Source organism: Chrysemys picta, chromosome 11 (genome assembly GCF_011386835.1).
Source record: "Chrysemys picta bellii isolate R12L10 chromosome 11, ASM1138683v2, whole genome shotgun sequence".
In the NCBI taxonomy this organism is placed as follows: domain Eukaryota; kingdom Metazoa; phylum Chordata; order Testudines; family Emydidae; genus Chrysemys; species Chrysemys picta.
Window position 1 is genome coordinate 31335593 of NC_088801.1, and position 20555 is coordinate 31356147.

The 20555-nt window shown below is 46.5% G+C and overlaps 1 protein-coding gene across 50 annotated transcripts in view; it reads left to right on the forward strand.

Moving 5' to 3' along the window:
• Window positions 1-20555, forward strand: part of PKP4 (plakophilin 4) — a 210137-nt gene that overhangs the window by 127799 nt on the left and 61783 nt on the right. For 29 of the 50 annotated variants that reach the window (XM_065560571.1, XM_065560577.1, XM_065560545.1 and 26 more), the window contains 2 exons: window positions 1472-1688; window positions 13152-13284. In XM_065560571.1, the coding sequence (XP_065416643.1) occupies window positions 1472-1688; window positions 13152-13284 (350 nt within the window). Of the gene's footprint in view, window positions 1-1471; window positions 1693-13151; window positions 13285-20555 lie in introns of all 50 variants that reach the window. The other 21 variants (XM_065560542.1, XM_065560544.1, XM_065560547.1 and 18 more) reach the window with 1 other exon arrangement.

The following is a 20555-nucleotide window of genomic DNA, read 5'->3' on the forward strand; positions in this document are numbered from 1 at the left end:
CTCTCTTGAAATGTGGTGCCCAGAACTGGACACAATACTCTGGCTGAAGCCTTATCAACATGGAGTAGAGTGAAAGAATTACTTCTCGTGTCTTGCTTACAACACTCCTGCTACTACATCCCAGAATGATGGTCGCTTTTTTTGCAACAGTGTTACACTGTTGACCCATATTTATCATATCCTTCCTCTCACTTTTTACTGTTTTATCAATATAATAGAACCCTGCTAAATTGCACTGCACTAATTCACATCTTGCGCCATAAAACACGTGGTCTCACCCAACTTCTCAAAGATTTAATACTGGAATGCTGTATTGTAAGATCCAATATTAAAATCTAATTACTTTTATATGCTATATGACAGAATATAAAATGAGATACTATGAAGTACTGTCATAAATAATTGCAGCTAAACTGAAATTCTCAAATAAAAGGAAAAGACATGGTACGTTTGTGATGCATTATTCTGATTTTAGATCTTTTGTTCACTTACTAATTTGCACAATTTAGTAGTTTGCAATAGGTCTCCCAATCATTAGTCTGAATTAGGAAGGTTTTACTGTTAAGTCTCCAGAGTGATAGTTCACAATACCTATAATAATGTTTTTAAACCTTTTAAATTGCTTGTTAATAATTTTGCACCAGCTGAGGCATTCAGAGTACTATGAATGAAGCACAAGTTTTGCAGTTTCCCTGCCCCACCTGCCACAACTAAACTCACGTAAGCAAAACTAAACCAGGTAAAATTTGTTAAAGTTTTAGCTCAATTGAGAAACTGAAAAATAAAGTTCTAGTTCAGTTAATATCCTTATGTTTTTTTAGAAGAGCAGAAAATACCATAAGATCACTGTAATCAAGAAGGTTCATATTCATACCTCATTTCACACACGAGTGGTGTTTTTCTGAACCATTTGAGATTAGTGCCTTGAAAGAATCTTTAAATACAATTCAATCCCCAATTAATATTTTGCCCAAGCAAGCAGGACAAGCTTGTATCTAATTTATTAAAGGAGAGGCATTAACATCAGGAGAGCTTCTTGTTTTATTTCCCATTTTTCTTTCTTCAGTACTATAGATGCATACAATCGAATGTTATTAAACACCTCTGAAACTGTTCTATTTGTCATCAGGTTCCTCTTCAGTTCCTAGTTTACTGCTAATATATTTGACACATATAGTACTTACTACATTAAATACTGAAACACTCCATCTTATTTAGAAATAACTTGGGCCTGATCCCACAATGACTTTACTTGTGTAATCAGCCCATTATCGTCCTTGGAACTTTTTCTGTAAGGATTTATCATATGAGAGGTGCTGGAGCCCTATCCAATGATAGCTTTTTAGACCTCTGGGTATTTCAGTCTCACTTCAACTTTAATTTTGCTTGCTTTTTATTTAAACCAAGAATTGTCTCATAACAAATGTCTATAAAAGGTATCTAGCATATTTTATTATTGATTTTACACTAGGTGTTGGAAATCTGCAAAGGTCATCCAGTCAGCGTAGCACACTTGCATACCAAAGAAATAATTATCCCTTGAACACAACAGCTGCCTATGCAGAACCCTACAGGTCAATGCAGTACCGACTGTCAGAGTCCAGTTATAACAGGCTACAACATGCAACGCCAGCAGATGATGGTACAACAAGATCTCCATCCATAGACAGCATACAGAAAGATCCTAGGCAAGTCCAACTGAGCTCTCAGGAATCATGTACCATTGCAAGAATTATCTGATTCTAAAATTGTTCTTTGATTAAATAGAAAATCTTAGTAGTGCATTTTTTAGTTCTGTATTATACAGATCATTGTGATTAATTTAGGTTTAATAAGTAACAATTTATAAAATTATCCAGAAGTTTAACCAGTAAGTGCATTGCTTTTACTTTGCTACAGTAGTTGACTGTTACTTACATTTGTGTTAACAATTATTGTAATTCTCTTCCAAGTTTATTTTAGGATATCGAAAGGAAATTTCATATACTCTGAGGAACATTTGTGAACTTGAAAGGTTTCATTTGGTTTTATTGAGTATTTTTTATTAAATTGTCACACATGTTTGCCAGGTTTTGAAAATGAGTAAGTAAATATCTAAATATACTAGATCATTCTATTTATGAACAGCTTTGGTTATAAGGAAAGTTGCTTGGAAATCTTCGGAATAAGTATACCATTTTGCAAAGGTAGAAAACAGTTGCTTCATATTAACATAGAATAAATGCATTTAAAATGGAAATGGAGACCGTTTTTCCGGTATTACTTATTCAAGTAGTCCTGTAGACAGTAATGGGCCTACTTGCATGATGGGACAAACAGGATTTGGCCCCTATTAGTGAACTTTCAAACCACTTCTTTGGGTCAACTTAATAGTGCTACACAGGGCCGGCTCTAATTTTTTTGCTGCCCCAAGCAGCAAAAAAAAGCGCCGCCCCGCTGAGCCCCCCCACACCGAGCGCCGCGCCACCGGAACCCCCCCTCTGAGCGCTGCGCCCCGCGCCGCCCCCCCGCCACTGGAGCCCGCCCCTCCCCCCCCCCCCCCCCCGCCGAGCGCCGCGCTGCCCCCCCGCCACCCCAAGATTGGCCACTCCTTACCAGCTGCCACCCCAAGCATGTGCTTGGTTGCCTGGTGCCTGGAGCCGGCCCTGGTGCTACAAACTTTAACTTCTTCTTCAAGTGATTGTTCACGTCCATTACACATTAGGTGTACACGCGCCGCGTGCACGGACGTCGGAAACTTTTTCCCTTAGCGGCTCCCGTCGGGCCGGCAGGGCCCCCTCCTTCCCGCCAGAGCGACGCCCCGCTCCAGGGTATATATATCCCTGCCGACCCGACCCCTCCAGTTCCTTCTTACCGTCCATGGCGGCATTGGAACAACTCTGTCTCTCGTCTGAGAGTGTCCTTTAGCAATAGTCATTAGTGTTATCTAGCAGTTATCAGTTAGTTTGTAGTAGTGTTGAGCCAGTAGTTAACAGCTCATTAGGGTACTTAAAGTTCCTGCCGTGGTTGTTTGTTCAGCCCTGGCACCGGCCCTGGGCGGCGGGGTATGCCACACGCCCAAGGCTTCAAGGCTTGTGCCACGTGCCGCAGGCCTATGCCATTGAGCGACCCCCATGCCTCGTGTCTCCGTTGCCTGGGGGAGGCTCACCAGAAAGAGCGCTGCAAGATCTGCAAGGCCTTTAAGCCCAGAACTAAAAAAGAGAGGGACTTTCGCCTTAAGCAGCTGCTCATGGAGACGGCGTTACAGCCCTCCACTTTGACGGCACCGTCTGCCTCTGTGTGGAGCGCCCCGGCATCGGTGTGGGAACCGGCGCCGGCAGGTCACCCGAAGCCCGCGGCACCGACCCAGCGGGGAAATACACGACGCCGATCGTCTTCGCCGGCGAAAGCGAAGGGCCAACCTAAGGCCCGAGGACGCTCCCCACACAAGAGGGCGGCACCGGTAAAGACCTCGAGTGCCCCTAAGGCCGATACGGCCCCAACATGGACCCCGGTAGTGGCTCCGGCGCCGAAAGGCCCGTCGAGCCCCAGGATGGGCGCGTCGAGTGATGATGAAGGGCTGGAGGAGCTCGTGGAACAGCCCTCCACTCCGGACACGTTTGAGGCAGCTAAGGACCTCATTGCTTTGTCCGTCGAGGCCCCGGCACGCGCTGAGGGCGCTCAGCCGATGCTGCCACGCAGAGGCAAGCCGGCGATGGTGCGCCCATCACGGTCGCCGTCTCGGCACTGCTCCAGGAACCGGTCCCGGTCGAGCTCCGCCTCGGTGGACTCCCGGTTGCCCTCGGCGCGGGAAGCACCGCAGCAGTCGGGCTTCAACAAGCGGTCGGCACCGACTCAGCAACCGAGCACGAGTCGGCACCGCAAAGCGTCGGCGGTTCGTTACCCGAGGCCGACCAGCCGTAGCCGTTCCCGGTCCCGCGATCACCGGTACCGTTCCAGGTCCAGGTCGGCGAGGCGCTATTCCAGGTCCTGGTCGCGGAGGCGCTACTCCCCAAAACTGGACCAGCACCATCCTACGGCTCCACCGTGGCCTTCCAGGTCACCGTCCGTGGTCTCGGGGACTGACTCAGACCGGTACGGCGGGTATGCCCTAGGTCACAGGCCAGCAGGGACTACGGTCAGTCCCAATGGGGCCAACTGAGCCAATGGCCATTCTGGACACCCTGGGCCTACCACCAGCAAGGGCCCCCATCGAGGGCCTCGAGATCCGGGCCATCCGGGTACCGCTCCCGCTCCCCGTGGCACCGGCCGCCATCGTATAGGGAGGCAACGGTCTCTAGACCACCGGAGCGGGAAGGAGTGGACTCGGCACAGAGTACGGTGCCGTCCCAATCCCACACTGCGGGTCAGGCCGCAGAGGAACAACTGGCTGATGCCGGATTGCAGGACAATGAGGATGGGCAGAAGGCCCCGACCTCTTCCTCCTCGCCAGACGAGGCGGTAGCGGGCACACTGGTGTCCGGCCCTCCCCCGATTGACCATCGGGCACACCAAGACCTGCTTCGCCGGGTAGCCCTCAATCTGGGCTTGCAAGCGGAGGAGACTGTAGAGCAGGACGACCCCATGGTCGATATCCTGAGCCCAGAGGGCCCCTCCAGAGTCGCTCTCCCGATTATACGGACAGTACAGTCCAACTATAAGACGGTGTGGCAAACACCGGCCTCCAGTGCGCCAACTGCAAAAGGCGTGGAGAGGAAATACTTCGCCCCATCTAGAGGGTTTGACTTCCTCTTTCTACACCCGTCCCCCTGTTCGCTGGTGGTCTCGGCGGTCAACGAAAAAGAGTGGCATGGCCAGCAAGCTCCTGCCCCCAAGGGCAAAGAAGCTAAGAGATTGGACTTATTCGGGAGGAAAGTCTATTCATCTGGGGGCCTTCAGCTGAGGATCGCCAATCAGCAGGCGATTCTAAACAGGCACAATTTTAACTCTTGGGCATCAGTTGCCAAGTTTAAGGACTCCCTCCCACCTGACGCGCATCAGGAGTTTACGGACCTGGTGGATGAGGGAATGGCAGTGGCCAAGACCTCATTACAGGCCGCACTAGACTCAGCCGACGCTGCGGCTAGAACAATTGCGTCGGGAGTCGTGATGAGGCGTTCGGCGTGGTTGCAGGCTTCAGGTCTCCCGCCAGAGGTGCAAACCACACTGCAGGACCTTCCGTTTGAAGGTTCGGGCTTGTTCTCCGACCAAACGGACGCCAGACTGCATAGCCTTAAGGACTCGCATGCGACCCTTAAGTCGTTGGGTACGCACACCCCGGTAACGCAGCGTAAACCTTTTAAGCCCCAGCCACCACACAGGCAATACCACCCTCGCCCCCGGCACGAGCCTTACCGCCGTCGAGGGAGGGATAACAGGCGGAGACGTAACAATACGCCTAACCAAGGCCAGAGTCACGGCCAGGGCAAGCCGCAGCCGGGAAATAAACCAGGCTTTTGAAGCTACGCCCGAGGACAGCGTACCACTTCATATACCGGATCCTCCTCTGGGTTTCAAGGACCGTCTGTCCCATTTCTACCGGGCCTGGTTGCGCATAACATCGGACCGCTGGGTCCTGCGCACAGTGAAGGCGGGCTATACCCTCCAGTTTTCCTCGCCCCCTCCCTGCCATCCCCCTTCCCCGTCCCTCTTCAGGGACCCTTCTCACGAGCAACTCCTCATACAGGAGGTACAGACCCTTCTCGTTGCAGGAGCAGTAGAAGAGGTCCCTCTAGACCTAAGGGGAAAAGGATTCTATTCCAGATACTTCCTGATCCCCAAGGCGAAAGGGGGCCTCCGTCCTATTTTGGACCTGCGCGATCTAAACAAGTTTCTGATCAAAGCGCGCTTCCGTATGGTCTCCCTTGGAACTATTATCCCATCCCTGGATCCGGGGGATTGGTATGCTGCCCTCGATATGAAAGATGCCTATTTTCACATCGCAATCAATCCGGCCCACAGACGGTTTCTGCGCTTCGTTGTCGACCAGCGCCATTTCCAATTTACGGTCCTGCCCTTCGGCCTGGCGTCAGCACCACGGGTATTTACGAAGTGCATGTCCGTGGTAGCAGCCTTCCTTCGAAAAAGAAGGATGCGTGTGTTCCCGTACCTGGACGATTGGCTACTCGCGGGCAGGTCAGAGGCCGAGGTCCGATCTCACGTGACGCTGGCCTTGCAGACGTTCGACAAGCTCGGCCTCCGGGTCAATGTGCCCAAATCCACGTTAGTCCCCACACAGAGGCTGGACTTCATAGGTGCAACCCTGGACTCGGTAACCGCGCAAGCGAGCCTACCAGAGGCACAGTTCATGTCAATTCACAGAGCCGTAAGCTCGGTCCAAAAATTCCCCACGACAACGGCAAGGTGTTGCATGCAGCTTCTGGGGCATATGGCAGCTTGCACACACGTGGTCAGACATGCCCGCCTGAGGCTCCGGCCTTTACAGTTGTGGTTCGCCCACACGCATCGCCCCAACAGAGACCCATTGGATCAAGTAGTCACGATCCCAAACCAGGTGCTCAGCTCGCTACGCTGGTGGCTCGATCGCCAACAGGTATGCGAAGGGATCCCCTTCGCTGCCCCACAGCCCACTCTGACGTTGGTAACAGATGCATCGGACCTGGGTTGGGGGGCACACCTGGGGGAACTGCGGACCCAAGGGCTGTGGTCCAGAGAAGACAAGCTGCTTCACATCAATCTGAAGGAGCTAAGAGCGGTTCGCCTCGCCTGTCAGACCTTCCGCGCCACCATAAAAGGTCACAGCGTGGCAGTCCTGACGGACAACACTATCGCCATGTTCTATATAAACAAGCAGGGCGGGTCCCGGTCTTCTCCCCTCTGTTACGAAGCGCTCCAATTATGGAACTTCTGTATAGCCCATGCGATACACCTCATCGCGACGTATCTTCCGGGGATTCAAAACGGCTTAGCAGACCGCCTCAGCCGATCCTACCGAATGCACAAATGGACGTTGAGGCGAGACGTCCTGCATTCGATCTTCCGGAGGTGGGGCTTTCCCCGGGTGGATCTATTCGCCACCAGGGACAACAGCCAATGCCCTCAGTTCTGCTCGTTCCAGAACCTCAGCCGGGGATCATTAGCAGATGCTTTCATGATCCCATGGGGAGGGAGCCTAAGATATGCCTTCCCCCCGTTCCCACTCATACACAAGGTTCTCCTCAAGACCCGCAGGGACAGGGCGATGATCATACTTATCGCCCCGGCCTGGCCACGCCAGCATTGGTTCACGTCCCTGCTGGAACTGTCCATAGCCGATCCAATCACCCTCCCCCTCCATCACGACCTAGTCACGCAAGACAAAGGTCGCCTACTCCACCCGAACCTGTCTTCGCTACATCTCACGGCGTGGTATCTCTCTGGCTAAATGATGCAGAACACAGGTGCTCTCACCAAGTTCAGCAAATCCTCCTTAATAGTAGGAAGCCCTCTACAAGAGCGACCTACCTGGCAAAATGGAAAAGGTTCTCCCACTGGTGTGAGCCTCAACGCATACAGCCTTTACAAGCCTCAGTTCCGTCGATCTTGGACTACCTACTGCACCTCAAGAATCAAGGGCTTGCGCCCGCCTCAATTAGAGTTCACTTAGCCGCTATTTCGGCTTTCCATCCGGGACAGTTGGGAGTGTCAGTGTTCTCCAACCCCACAGTGGCCCGATTCCTCAAGGGGCTGGAAAGGGTGTTTCCCTACTCGCGCCCGCCTGTCCCGGCGTGGAGTCTGAACCTAGTCCTAACAAGACTCATGAGTCCTCCCTTTGAGCCCCTAGCCACTTGCTCCCTCACGCACCTCTCGTGGAAGGTGGCGTTTCTCGTGGCCATCACGTCGGCCAGAAGGGTATCGGAATTGAGGGCCCTCTCTTCGGAACCACCCTATACAGTGTTCCATAAGGATAAGGTGCAACTGAGGCCGCACCCCAAATTCCTCCCAAAGGTGGTATCACAGTTTCACATGGGGCAGGACATTTGCCTACCGGTGTTTTTTCCTAAACCCCATACGGACCCTCACCACCGCAGCCTACATACCCTGGATGTCCGAAGGGCGTTGGCATTTTACCTGGAACGGACCAGGTCGTTCCGCAGAACACCCCAGCTGTTCATTGCTATTGCGGAACGTATGAAAGGCTTGCCTATCTCGACACAGCGCTTGTCGGCATGGATTGTGCATTGTATACGCACTTGTTATGAGCTTGCCAATGTTCCGGCCCCGGAGATCCGGGCCCACTCGACTAGAGCCCAAGCGTCCTCAACGGCCTTCTTGGCGCAGGTCTCTATCCAGGAGATCTGTAAGGCAGCCACCTGGTCGTCCGTACATACGTTCACAGCCCACTACGCGATCCATCATCAGACCAGAGAGGACGCGATGGTCGGTCGGGCTGTGCTACAGTCAGTTGTACCTTGACTCCTACCCACCTCCAATGGTAAGCTTGGGAATCACCTAATGTGTAATGGACGTGAACAATCACTCGAAGAAGAAAGAACGGTTACTTACCTTCTGTAACTGTTGTTCTTCGAGATGTGTTGTTCACGTCCATTACACTTCCCACCCTCCTTCCCCTCTGTCGGAGTCTCCGGCAAGAAGGAACCGGAGGGGTCGGGTCGGCAGGGATATATATACCCTGGAGCGGGGCGCCGCTCTGGCGGGAAGGAGGGGGCCCTGCCAGCCCGACGGGAGCCGCTAAGGGAAAAAGTTTCCGACGTCCGTGCACGCGGCGCGCGTACACCTAATGTGTAATGGACGTGAACAACACATCTCGAAGAACAACAGTTACAGAAGGTAAGTAACCGTTCTAAGTCATGTTTGTGGTATTTGGCCATTGGTGCATTTTTAACATGTAGCGCATTAGCTTGCTCCACATACTAAATATTGATTTAGAACAGTTGTACTCAGACTGCCGCTTGTGAGTGCAAGTGGCTCTTTGATGTGTCTCCTGCAGCTCTTGAAACAATGAATTCACACTACTGTGGCTCTTTTGGGTAATGGTGATTGCTAATTTGGCTCCTGAACCACTGAGGTCTGAGTATCACTGATATAAAAGATCTATTTGAGGAGTAAGGTACTGTTTCATCAGAGTAAAGATGACTGAACCAGGTCTTTAAAAGTATCAGAAAGACAAAGGGCTTGTCTACACTTGGAAGTTTATTGAAATAGCTATTCCAGAATAATTATACTGGTAAATTTCAAAGAGTAGACAAGCCCATAGACTCATTTTGGTGAAAATAAAGAAGAGGTATGCATTATTCTCCAATCTGTATATTAGAAAAAAAAGAGGGAAACTATGAGAAATCTTTTTCTTTGCCTCATTAGTATATTTGTTGTACAAGTTGCAGACACAGTATTCATAGGAAGCTAATTACCATCTTTCTCCATGGCCTTGTAATACTGTAATAGTCAAAATATAAAATGGAGTCTGAGCTACAGTACATTGAGCAATAAATGCTTTGGGAAATATAAGAAGAATTCTTATGCTGTATAAAATTCCCATCTCTTATCGTATCCAGATTTTGTCTTTCCCTGTTATAGCCAGACCCCTCTTAAGGTAAAAAGTATTGCACAAGTTAGGTTTTATGTCTTGAAATTTGCTATGCTATAGTATCTTGACTGTTAGCAATTTAACAGCATTATAAATATTCCATAAAATATAAAGTAATAAGAGCATTCAATTGAAGAACTAGGTAGAAAGAACTAATGTGTTGGAAAGAACTAATATTAACCTCCGGATTCTCTAAGTCAAGAATTTCATGTTTTTGTAATATGTTATTTATAGTATGATAATTTCATAGTCTGATGGTTTTTAAACTATTATGAGTAGTTTGATTATCTGAAATGTTCCCTTTAAAACATTTTATAAGAATATATATATAAATTGTAGAAGCAACCACACTTATTGAAAGTGCAGCCCACAGACTGAGTTTCAGAACCATATTAAAGAAAATCTTTAAAAATTATGCTAAACAAAACCTAATAATAATACATATTTTTTTAATTGTTATTTTATATTTCAAATTTCAATGGAAACAGTTGTTTGGATTAAAACATTTTCTGGCAGTAAAGGTTGCAGCAGTATGATAGTACATATGAACCAGCAGTTAAAACTCACTAACCACAAGGTAAAACTGTTTAATTGTGAAAGCAAATTATAATGCAGAAAGCAAAGAAATAGTTCTAGTGGTGAAAAGTAAATTAGATTTTTTAAAGGTCTGTTTTAATAATAAAAGGATTTATTATTAACAATGGTATGGAATTTTAGGAGTGCTTTTTTTTTTTGTAGGTTCTACACAGAATAATGCTCTTTATTTTTAACAAATATACTTTTTTCAGAATTACTCCTCTGGTTCTTCCTGACTCTATTCTTGCAGTTTAGTTAACAATAGTTACTTACTATGACTCTGGACTGAAGGAAATTTATTCTGATATGTCCAATATCTGACATTATTCACAGACTATCACCCACTGTTAACGATGCTTTTGAAAAAATTGTAGCCTACCCAATAAGGTGTGTAGTACAAATAAAGCTGTCTTGAGTGTAGTCAGTCCCATCTTCCTTGTTTCCCCATTAAAACAAGAAATGTACCTAATTTGTCTGTTATCTCCAATGCCTGATCTCAATTTTTTAATTTTTTTTTGTAATGTTCACTAACTGACTTTAAGATATTTTAAAGAGACATTAACAGCACAGTCATGTTACTCCAGTAGCCAGGGATGACATCTTTATCATCATATATCCACTTGTTTCATTTTAAAGGTTATCAGACATGTGGCTAGATAAAGCCCAGAGAGCTTTACAGTACAGTTTGTTTCTATTTTATCTTTAATCTGGTGGAGTGACCTCTGGAAATTTATAATCTGGCCCTTGGATTGTGAGATAATTGAGGCAGCTACCAGATTCCCTCTCTGTCTTTAAAACACCTTTCACACTTTTGGTTCTTCTATAAAATGCATTTAAAATGGAGCATCTTAAATTGGAACCTGTAGAATCCGTGGGCCTGTATCTCCATTTCAAAAATGAGGACAACCAAAAATCTGCTCTGTTATAGTCAGACTACAATGGCGAGGTTGACAAGTTTTAGACACCCCTGTTTTAAAGAGAGACTGACAAACATGGTTTATTTTACACTCCATTGTTTGGAATGCTCCTGTGTGACCGCTGGTTCTTCAGGGACAAACTACAAGGCAGACTCAAGGATGGTGCAAAAGTCCACAGAGTTGATTGAGGCAGTTCCCAACACCCCGACTGGACAGGATTTCCCTGCAACAGTCTCATTAGGCCCCTCAGGGCTATCCGAGGCAGCACAGACAGCCCAATAGTCTTTTTGTAGTAAAGCAAACAAATAGTGCCAAAACCAATAGTCCTGTGCCAGGCCTATCTTCTTCCAGAAGGCTCTGGCAGTCAGGAGTCTCTGTGGAAGTTCTGGGCTGGTCCTTTTCTCAGGGAGCACAAGATCTATTCTCCCTGGTCAGTACACCTACTGGGCTGTCCTCTTCCCTTTTTAACTGGCCTGTCATTATCTGACAGTAAGTGCAGGTATAGCAGGGCAAGGCTGAGTGGGCCCACTCTAGCTCATTAACCCTTGTTGACTCAGTGTGGGGCTGGTGTATACCCAATCACATCCCTAAATCTTGAAAATGAAATTTTACATCAATTTTGTCATTTTTTCCATTTGGGGAATCTTGATATAGTTCTTGTGTTTCTAATGGAGACAGTTCATTCCATTTAACTGGCTCACTTGTACTCTTGTCTTGATGATGTTAGCAAGAATAAGTGTAGCTCTAGGAATAGTGTTTGTTTGCTAAGTACTGCTGCTGAGCCAACAGGAGAAGTGCAGTATTCCTTTTTCTGTGTAGAACCTACCAAAAAAAAAGCACTCCTAAAATTCCATACCATTGTTAATAATAAATCCTTTTATTATTAAAACAGACCTTTAAAAAATCTAATTTACTTTTCACCACTAGAACTATTTCTTTGCTTTCTGCATTATAATTTGCTTTCACAATTAAACAGTTTTACCTTGTGATTAGTGAGTTTTAACTGCTGGTTCATATGTACTATCATACTGCTGCAACCTTTACTGCCAGAAAATGTTTTAATCCAAACAACTGTTTCCATTGAAATTTGAAATATAAAATAACAATTAAAAATATATGTATTATTATTAGGTTTTGTTCACATCTTTCTTAATATAGGCAATATTTAAAATGTGAACTCAAACTTACGTAATTTGTGTCTTTTAAAAGAGGATATTTAGAAGGTCAACCAACTGGATAGAATTATATGTCACATTCTGAGTCTTAACTGCTTGAAAGGATTACTTTGGAACAACATTATCATTCTGTTCTTGGAACTTTAGTTGTTTCACATGTTTGGATTTTCAGGAAGAGTAAGATCTCTGTACTGTTTTGTTTAAAATTCTTTAGAAAGAGAAAATAGCCCAACAAATGTCACTGGATCAGTTCCTAAAGCTATAAACTTCATGGTCATGTCTAATGACTTGCCAGGTTTTTGGCTATGTAAAATAGCTGTGTACTTGGTGAAACAGTTACAATAAAACTAGTTGTAAGTCCACAGTCCCTGGACAATTCAAGCTGTTACAGCCTTGTGGTACTTTATTTTGATATGGTTGATAATGCCACTCGTATCAGTCCTGTTTTTGTCCAAGTGTAATTGACTATAAAACAGTAAAAATGTGTTAAATGTTCAGAAAAAAATATTCTCTGTATGAATTACACCTGTCCTCCGCTGAATGAAATTTATAAGAGCTAGGTATCTTCATATGGGTCATCCTCTCCCTCACCCCACCCCCTTTTTAAAGCTAAGGAGGTTTATGTAGATTTCAATGATTCAGTAAGTAGAGTTAAAGTATATATATTTCACTCTAGCTATACAATCTGTATTCGCAATCTAACTGAAGAAGGCAATATGGACATTTATAATGTTTTTGCTGTGATGCATAAAGAATATAAAGGCTTCTCTACTGATGGGAAAACTGAAAGGTGGAATGGAATAATGAACCATTTTCACACGTTTAGTTTCCTCTTTTACGTTTGATACTACAGGGCAGCAAATACTTTAGAAAACTGCTAAGACTCTCCAGTAACTATAGGGAGTAAAACATATGTATAAACTAACACCTTCCCTTGAATTTGTTTATCTAATGAAGGGAGTTTGCATGGCGGGATCCAGAATTGCCTGAAGTCATTCACATGCTTCAGCACCAGTTCCCATCAGTTCAAGCAAATGCAGCAGCCTACCTTCAGCACCTGTGCTTTGGAGATAACAAAGTAAAAATTGAGGTACAGTGTTGATTTTTTTTTTTCTGTTTCGCGAAGAACTGCAAACAACGAGCAAGTACACTTTTCCCTTTTATTTTGATCACAAAAGTGACTGTAACACTTGGATCTAGATCAGTGGTTTTCTCAAACTTTAGTACTGGTGACCCCTTTCACATAGCAAGCCTCTGAGTGCGACCCTCCCCCTTATAAATTAAAAACACTTGTTTATATATTTAACACCATTATAAATGCTGGAGGCAAAGCGGGGTTTGGGGCTGACAGCTCGCGACCCCCCATGTAATAACCTTGCGACCCCCTGAGGGGTCCCAACCCCCAGTTTGAGAACCCCTGGTCTAGATGCTTTTAAGCATGTGTTTGTACTAGAGGCATGTTAATTCTGAGAATTCTAGATATATTAACACTTCTCTCTTACTATCAAGTGAAAATCATTAAAAGTGGGTAATCCAGCAAAATTGTATTACTAGTATTTAACCTGATGTCAAACCTTATATTATTTCTTAAATGTAGGCTTAACAAAATCAGCATTTAAAGAACTACTACTGATAATTAAGGGGTTCCAAAAAAAATTTACATAGGCCTTCCACTCTTTTTAATGCAAACAAAGCAAAATTTGTGGTATGCAGTGAAGCACTAATCAAAACAACCTTGAATATTTATGGAGCTATGGAAAGGGTTTATCAAGTGTGATATGGAGGGCAGTTATAGGTACATGGAAGAACATAGTTAATGTCTAGAATTTATATAAACTTTGTATATATAAGGGCTACTGGCCATCATTTTATTCCTTTCATACAGCAGCAATAAAATATCAATTGTTGAAGGAATCTGTTATGTCATACGCATCTCACATGTGCATCTTATTCACCATTCCCCTTATACAGTGTTATTTATTTTAAAATATTTAGGTGAAAAAATGGAGATGGAGCGAATAACCTAACCAGCAAATTATATGGGAGCACAACTGGGATTCCCTTTGTTTTTGTCCTACAGTCTCTTTTAGTAGAGATCCTTGATCTCCCTTCACTCAACAATTTTTAGTGTTTTATTATCAATAATAATACTTCATGTTATGGTGGAGCACTTGCACTCTCATAGTTAAATTTGCTCCTAGTTTTTCATTTTAAGAGATGAAAATGTTCTATGTTATCTCTTGTTTGGAGTTAGAAAACCAATTTCAAGTGCTCATTGTTGTTCATGAAATGCTTGCCATTATTTAAAAAAAACAGGTTAGATATTGCTATTTTGAAATACACCGTCCAACAACAAAAAATGTCCAGTGTCTAGTGGTTTCTTCTGACCCCCTTTGAAAACATACTATGGTAGACCGAGATATGAAATTAAGTGTGTGTGATTCTTTGCAATGACCACTTCGGAAGAATGTTTGATAAAAGTTGTAATTGTAGTTGTGTTAATTAATTAATATTGAAAAAGTTACTGTTTTAAATGCTGATATAAGTTATGTTGATACAGTGTTACTAAGGATATAAGGTATGGTAGCATAGGAGCTATGTCCACACAATGACAAAAAGTTCAGAATCATGTGATGTATCAGACATACTGCTTAACAAATCACCAAAGGACTTCAGAAGATGCTGTTGTAACCCATCCTAACACTGTATGGATTTGTCCTTCTGAGGGCTACACCATAAGTAGTAGCTTATGAGTTTGCTCCTCCCTTTATTGTCCTGGATCTAGTACTTCAGTTAAAGCACCAGTAGTTTGTTCTTTCAGATCCAGAGATTCCAGATTCTCTTCAGAGAGATACATGTGTGGAATGAACAGCTATGGACACCTGAAGAACCCAGATAGGAGCAGAGTGTAACCCACACTTACACAAAATGTCTTTGTTACCCTTAAGTGTCTGCACCATATATACAAGTTTGAGTCTGCTACGGCCTCCAAGTTAACAGACTTTACCTAGTCCTTCAACCAAGGCACTAGAGGTTCAAAATTTTAGCTTCATGAATCCTAGGTTTAATTCTGTCAGACACACATGAAGATTTGAATTTCTGCAGACTACCCGAAGCTCAGAACAAGCATCATGGGCATGAGGAGTATATAACCCAGGCTGTCACAGAGTGGCTTTTTGTCCCCCTCTCATGGCTAGATGATATGTAATACATCCCTAATCAGATCATCTGCAGGGGACTGAACCATTGACCTGAGGATGTAAAAACCTGATCCTCTACTTTGAGCTAAAGGATGATGGTCATTAGCTCAGACAGTAGCAGATTCATAAGCTTGTTTGAGGTGGAGCCACACTGTTAGCGTGGGTCGATGCAATATTTTCAGTAGAGGTGGTGGTTCGAGGCATTTTGGAATAAGTTATAGTTTACAAAGGCAGAGTACAAAATGGGGTCAGTGTATTAAATACTGACACTACTTCAATCATGTGTTAGCAAAAATGATAATTTTTGTCATTTACTGCTGGCCTTGACTGTCAAAGAAGTGACAACATAGTAGTCAGGCCTGCTGGTGGATTGCAGGTATTCATCCTGCTGCTGCAGTTGCTCCTGCCTTTCTTAAATTTCCAGAAGTTCAGGAGATCTTGTAGCATCTTTCAGGAAGATACAAGATGACTCACAGAAGATTGCATGGGAGAACATGAGTCTGAGTCTATCTTTCAGGAAGTGAATGATGACACAAATTCACTCACAGAAGTTCTCTGCAGCTGACAGGTTGTTATTGCTAAAAAATAATGCGGTGATCTTGACAACAGTTGGTTGGGAATTTTACATTAGAATTTTTTATTGACAGAAAATGTAGTTTCTGCAAAATGTCAATTTTTCACAGGATAATTTTGATTTTGTGCAAAAAAGGAGGGTGAGGGGTCAGTTCAACTAGTTTGTAGAACTGACCCAAAAAGTTTAGTCTTGAGTACTTTCAACATTAAACTGCATTTCCATGTGATGGTGCAGTGCCTCATGGGAAGTTTTAGTTTACAATGCTTGACGGAATAGGGAAATTAACATAAACAGAAAATTATGTTTAGTCAAAGTCAGGCTTGCCCTAGGGACCCAGCCCACCTATCCAAATCCTTGAAAGTGTAGAAATAAACTAAACATCTGCGTTCCTTGCCATGTTCATGTTGCCTCCAACACAATTGCTAATACACTCAACACTCCATGAAGCATTCACCTCCATCTCCAACACATACTGGAAAGCAATAGATACCTCACTTCATCCAATTCACTCTGTCATTAAAAAGCTTAATGACAACCACAGCAATGTTAAAGCAGAATAAATTTCCAAATGAATGGGCTATGTAAACATAAGAATGGCTATACTGGGTCAGACCAAAGGTCCATCTAGCCTAGTATCCTGTCTTCCAACAGTGGCCAGTGACAGTAGAGATATGACATCTGTGACAGTCAGAAATGTTGATCAGTTAATATGAGAGAACATGTGGTCACCATCAAGTTTTAATGCAGCAAAGCAAATTGGAGTCTGTTATCAGCAGTGTCATAGGTGATGTGAAGGTGGTAAGGAGTGCAGGAGATATTTGCCGTGACTTCTTATTTTCATGCTTTCAAGGATTTAGGTGGGTGGGATGAGTCCTGATGAAATCTTAGCTGTCACTAAATGTGGTTTGTGTTTGTTAATTTATACAGTGCAGTGGTTCCCAAACTTGTTCTGCCGCTTGTGCAGGGAAAACCCCCGGCGAGCCGGGCCGGTTTGTTTACCTGCCGCGTCCGCAGGTTCGGCCGATTGCGGCTCCCAGTGGCCGCGGTTCACTGCTCCAGGCCAATCGGAGCTGCGGGAAGGGCGGCCAGCACCTCCCTCGGCGCGCCGCTTCTAGCAGCTCCCATTGGCCTGGAGCAGCGAACTGCGGTCACTGGGAGCCACGATTGGCCAAACCTGCAGACACGGCAGGTAAACAAACCGGCCCGGCCCGCCAGGGGCTTTCCCTGCACAAGTGGCGGAACAAGTTTGGGAATCACTGATATAGCACTTTTCTTCCAATAATCTCATTGTGTCTTTACATTCATTAAAATTATTAGTGAAACAGTTAAATTAAGTGACTTACCCAGGCTCATCTAAGCAAGGCTGTGGCAAAGCCTGGAAACAGAACCCAGGAGTACCAAAATGTACACATAAATATCAGCAAGCAACTGACTTATGTGGCTAAAATACTCCGAAGTGAGAAAAATGTTTGATGACAACGCTTTATTTTTCTTGTACCTGTCAGTAGAGATAAAGATCCAAATCATGGAAGTTGCTAAGCACCTCCTGTGATGTGCTAACTTGTGTGATTTGAGAGCCCTGAACTACTTGTCAATTTCAATACTCCTCAAAGAGTATTGAAAATTACAAGAAGCAGCAGTATTTATTATACTGTATGAGGTCACAAAATGCTCTTCTTCCTGGACAGCAATTGATTTCACTTGGAGGCTTGTAAATTCCTCTCCTTGTAAACTGGAGTGAAAGATAGCCCCTGACATCCTCATCTGAGATTAATTTTCTGTGTTCTGTACTATTTCCTCCAGGTATCCTACTGTACTGTGTTTGAGTGTAGGATGGTCTGTTTCATTTAATTTCTTGTGTGTAAAATGGAATTGTGCCTATGGTGATGAGAGAAGGGGCTGGGGGGTATAGGAACTAACACTTTTGATCTATTAGGCTACTGAGAGATTGAGCTGACAGCTCTGTTCCCCAAACAGGGAAACCATAAGTGCCCTGGAGTCGGCAAGAAACCCGGTGCCAGATAAGCACTGCAAGCCATCAGCCTCGGAGCGAAGTAGGCACTGCTCATCCTCCCCGGTGCATCCCAAGACTAAACCAAAGGAAGGGCGCAGACGTTCCCCACAAAGGAGACCGTTGCCATCTAAGGGCCCGGGCACCGGGAGGAGCATGATGTACCAAGTGAACTCAGTGAGGACGACGGGCTCGAGGGACTAATAGATCAACCCTCCATGCCTGACACCTTTGAGGCGGCGAAGGGACTCATTGGGTTGTCGGCGCTGAGCCCCATCCCGACCAGGGAGAAGGCTCCGGCACCCGGGCCCGGGGTGCCGTCGAGGGGAAAGCCGGCAATGGTGCACCGTTCGAGGACACCGTCCCGGCATCGCTCCCGGAGTTGGTTCTTGTCGAGCTCCGAGTCTGTGGACTCTCAGTTACCCCTGACGCAGAGGGAAGTCTCGGACCCGACGCTCTCCAGCACCCCCCAAAGACCGGCACCAGGAGAAGGCGAGCCGGTCATCGCCGAAGGCTTCCAGAAGTCACCGGTCCAGGTCACAGGAACACTGATACCGGTCCCAGTCCCGTGAGCAGCGGTACCAGTCCCGTTCCCGATCGGCAAAAAGCCGCTTGTTGACCTCCTGGTGGCACAGATCGACGGCACCGCCATAGCCTTCATGTTCGGCGTCACCGGAGTACGGCACCGACTCGGGCCAATACAGTTACCTGCACCAGGCAACAGAGAACACCAGTGGGGACCGCCAACGCACTGGCCCTTCTGGACCACTTGGGCCTACCACCAGCGGCAAGGGGCTCCCTCCAGGGCCAGCTACTCGGTGCACAAGTCCCCACACCGACGCTCCTCCGTGCAGGAAGCTACGATGTCCAGACCACCTGCACCTTCACCGAGTGAGAGACCGGAGAGACCGGCACTGAGTCCTGTGCCGGCCCAAGGTCAGCTGTCCCAGCCCAAGCCGGAAGCCCCTCGCGCAGGGGAAGGGGACCAAGGGGACCAGCAGGGGGAAGCTGAGCAACTGCTGACTTCCTTGTCATCCCCGGATGAAGCGATAGCAGGCACAGCGGTAGCAGGGCCTCTGCCAATATACCACAGAGCCCATCAAGAGCTACTGCATAAGGCTGCTCATAACTTGGGGTTGCAGGCCAAGATGACGGTTGAGCAGGAGGACCCCATGGTGGACATTCTGAGCCCAGAAGATCCATCCAGAATAGCGCTTCTGCTCATTAAGACCATACAGTCGAACTATAAGACTATATGGCAGACCCCAGCCTCCAGTGCTCCAACAGCCAAAGGTGTGGAGTGCAAGTATTTCTCCCCGTCAAAGGGGTACGACTTTTTGTTTTGCCAGCCAAGCCCATGTTCCCTGGTACTCTCGGCGGTAAACGAAAAAGAGCGCCATGGGCAGCAGGCCCTGGCCCCAAAGGCCAAGGAAATGAAGCGCCTGGACCTGTTTGGCAGGAAGGTGTATTCCTCAGGGCGCCTCCAGTTGAGGATTGCTGACCAGCAGGCCATCCTCAACAGGCATAACTTCAACTCCTGGGTGGCAGTGGGGAAGTTTAAGGACAACCTCCCGCAGGGTTCCCAGCAGGAGTTCACGGCACTGGTGGATGAAGGCAAGGCCATAGCGAAGACCTCTCTCCAGGCATCCTTGGATTCGGCAGATGTGGCGGCCAGGACAATTGCATCTGGCGTGGTCATGCGACGCTCAGCATGGCTACAGGAGTCAGGTCTGCCGCCTGAGGTCCAGAACTCGCTCAGGACCTCCCCTTCGAAGGGTCTGGGCTCTTTTCGGACCAGACGTACGCAAAGCTACATAGCCTCAAGGACTCAAGGGCTATACTCAAGTCGCTGGGTATGCACACCCCAGCGACTCAAAGGAAGCCCTTCAAGCTGCAGCCTCCTCCTCAGCGTCACTACCAGCCTAGTCCTAGGCACGAGCCCTACCGCAGGCGAAGCGGGGATAACAGGAGGCGACGTAATAATAACAATAACACTAGCTCCAATAGGCCGGGCCAAAGCCAGGGCCAACATAAGTCCCAGCCAGGCCCTAAACCAGGCTTTTGAAGGTGCGCTCGAGGACAGCGTACCAGACCAATCACCGGATCTGTCCCCTTGTTTCCTGAACCACCTGTCTCGTTTCTCCCGTGTGTAGTCCAGCATTACGTCGGACCGCTGGGTGTTACGCACGGTGCGAAACGGATACATACTGCAATTCTCCTCCCTGCCCACTCCCCACCCCCGTTCCCCCATCCCTCTTCAGGGACCCCTCTCACGAGCACCTCCTGGAAAAGGAGGTTCGCACGCAGTAGAAATGGTACCAAAAGACCTAAAGGGGAAAGGGCTCTACTCCAGATACTTCCTCATTCGCAAGGCCAAAGGAGGCCTTCAACCCTTCTAGACCTACACAGGCTCAACAAGTTCCTGGTCAAGGCCCGGTTCCACATGGTCTCTCTGGGCACCATCATCCCTTCCCTGGATCCGGGAGACTGGTACCCTGCCCTCGACATGAAGGACGCATACTTTCATATCGCCATCCACCCAGCGCATCGCCGATTCCTGCGTTTCACCGTGAACC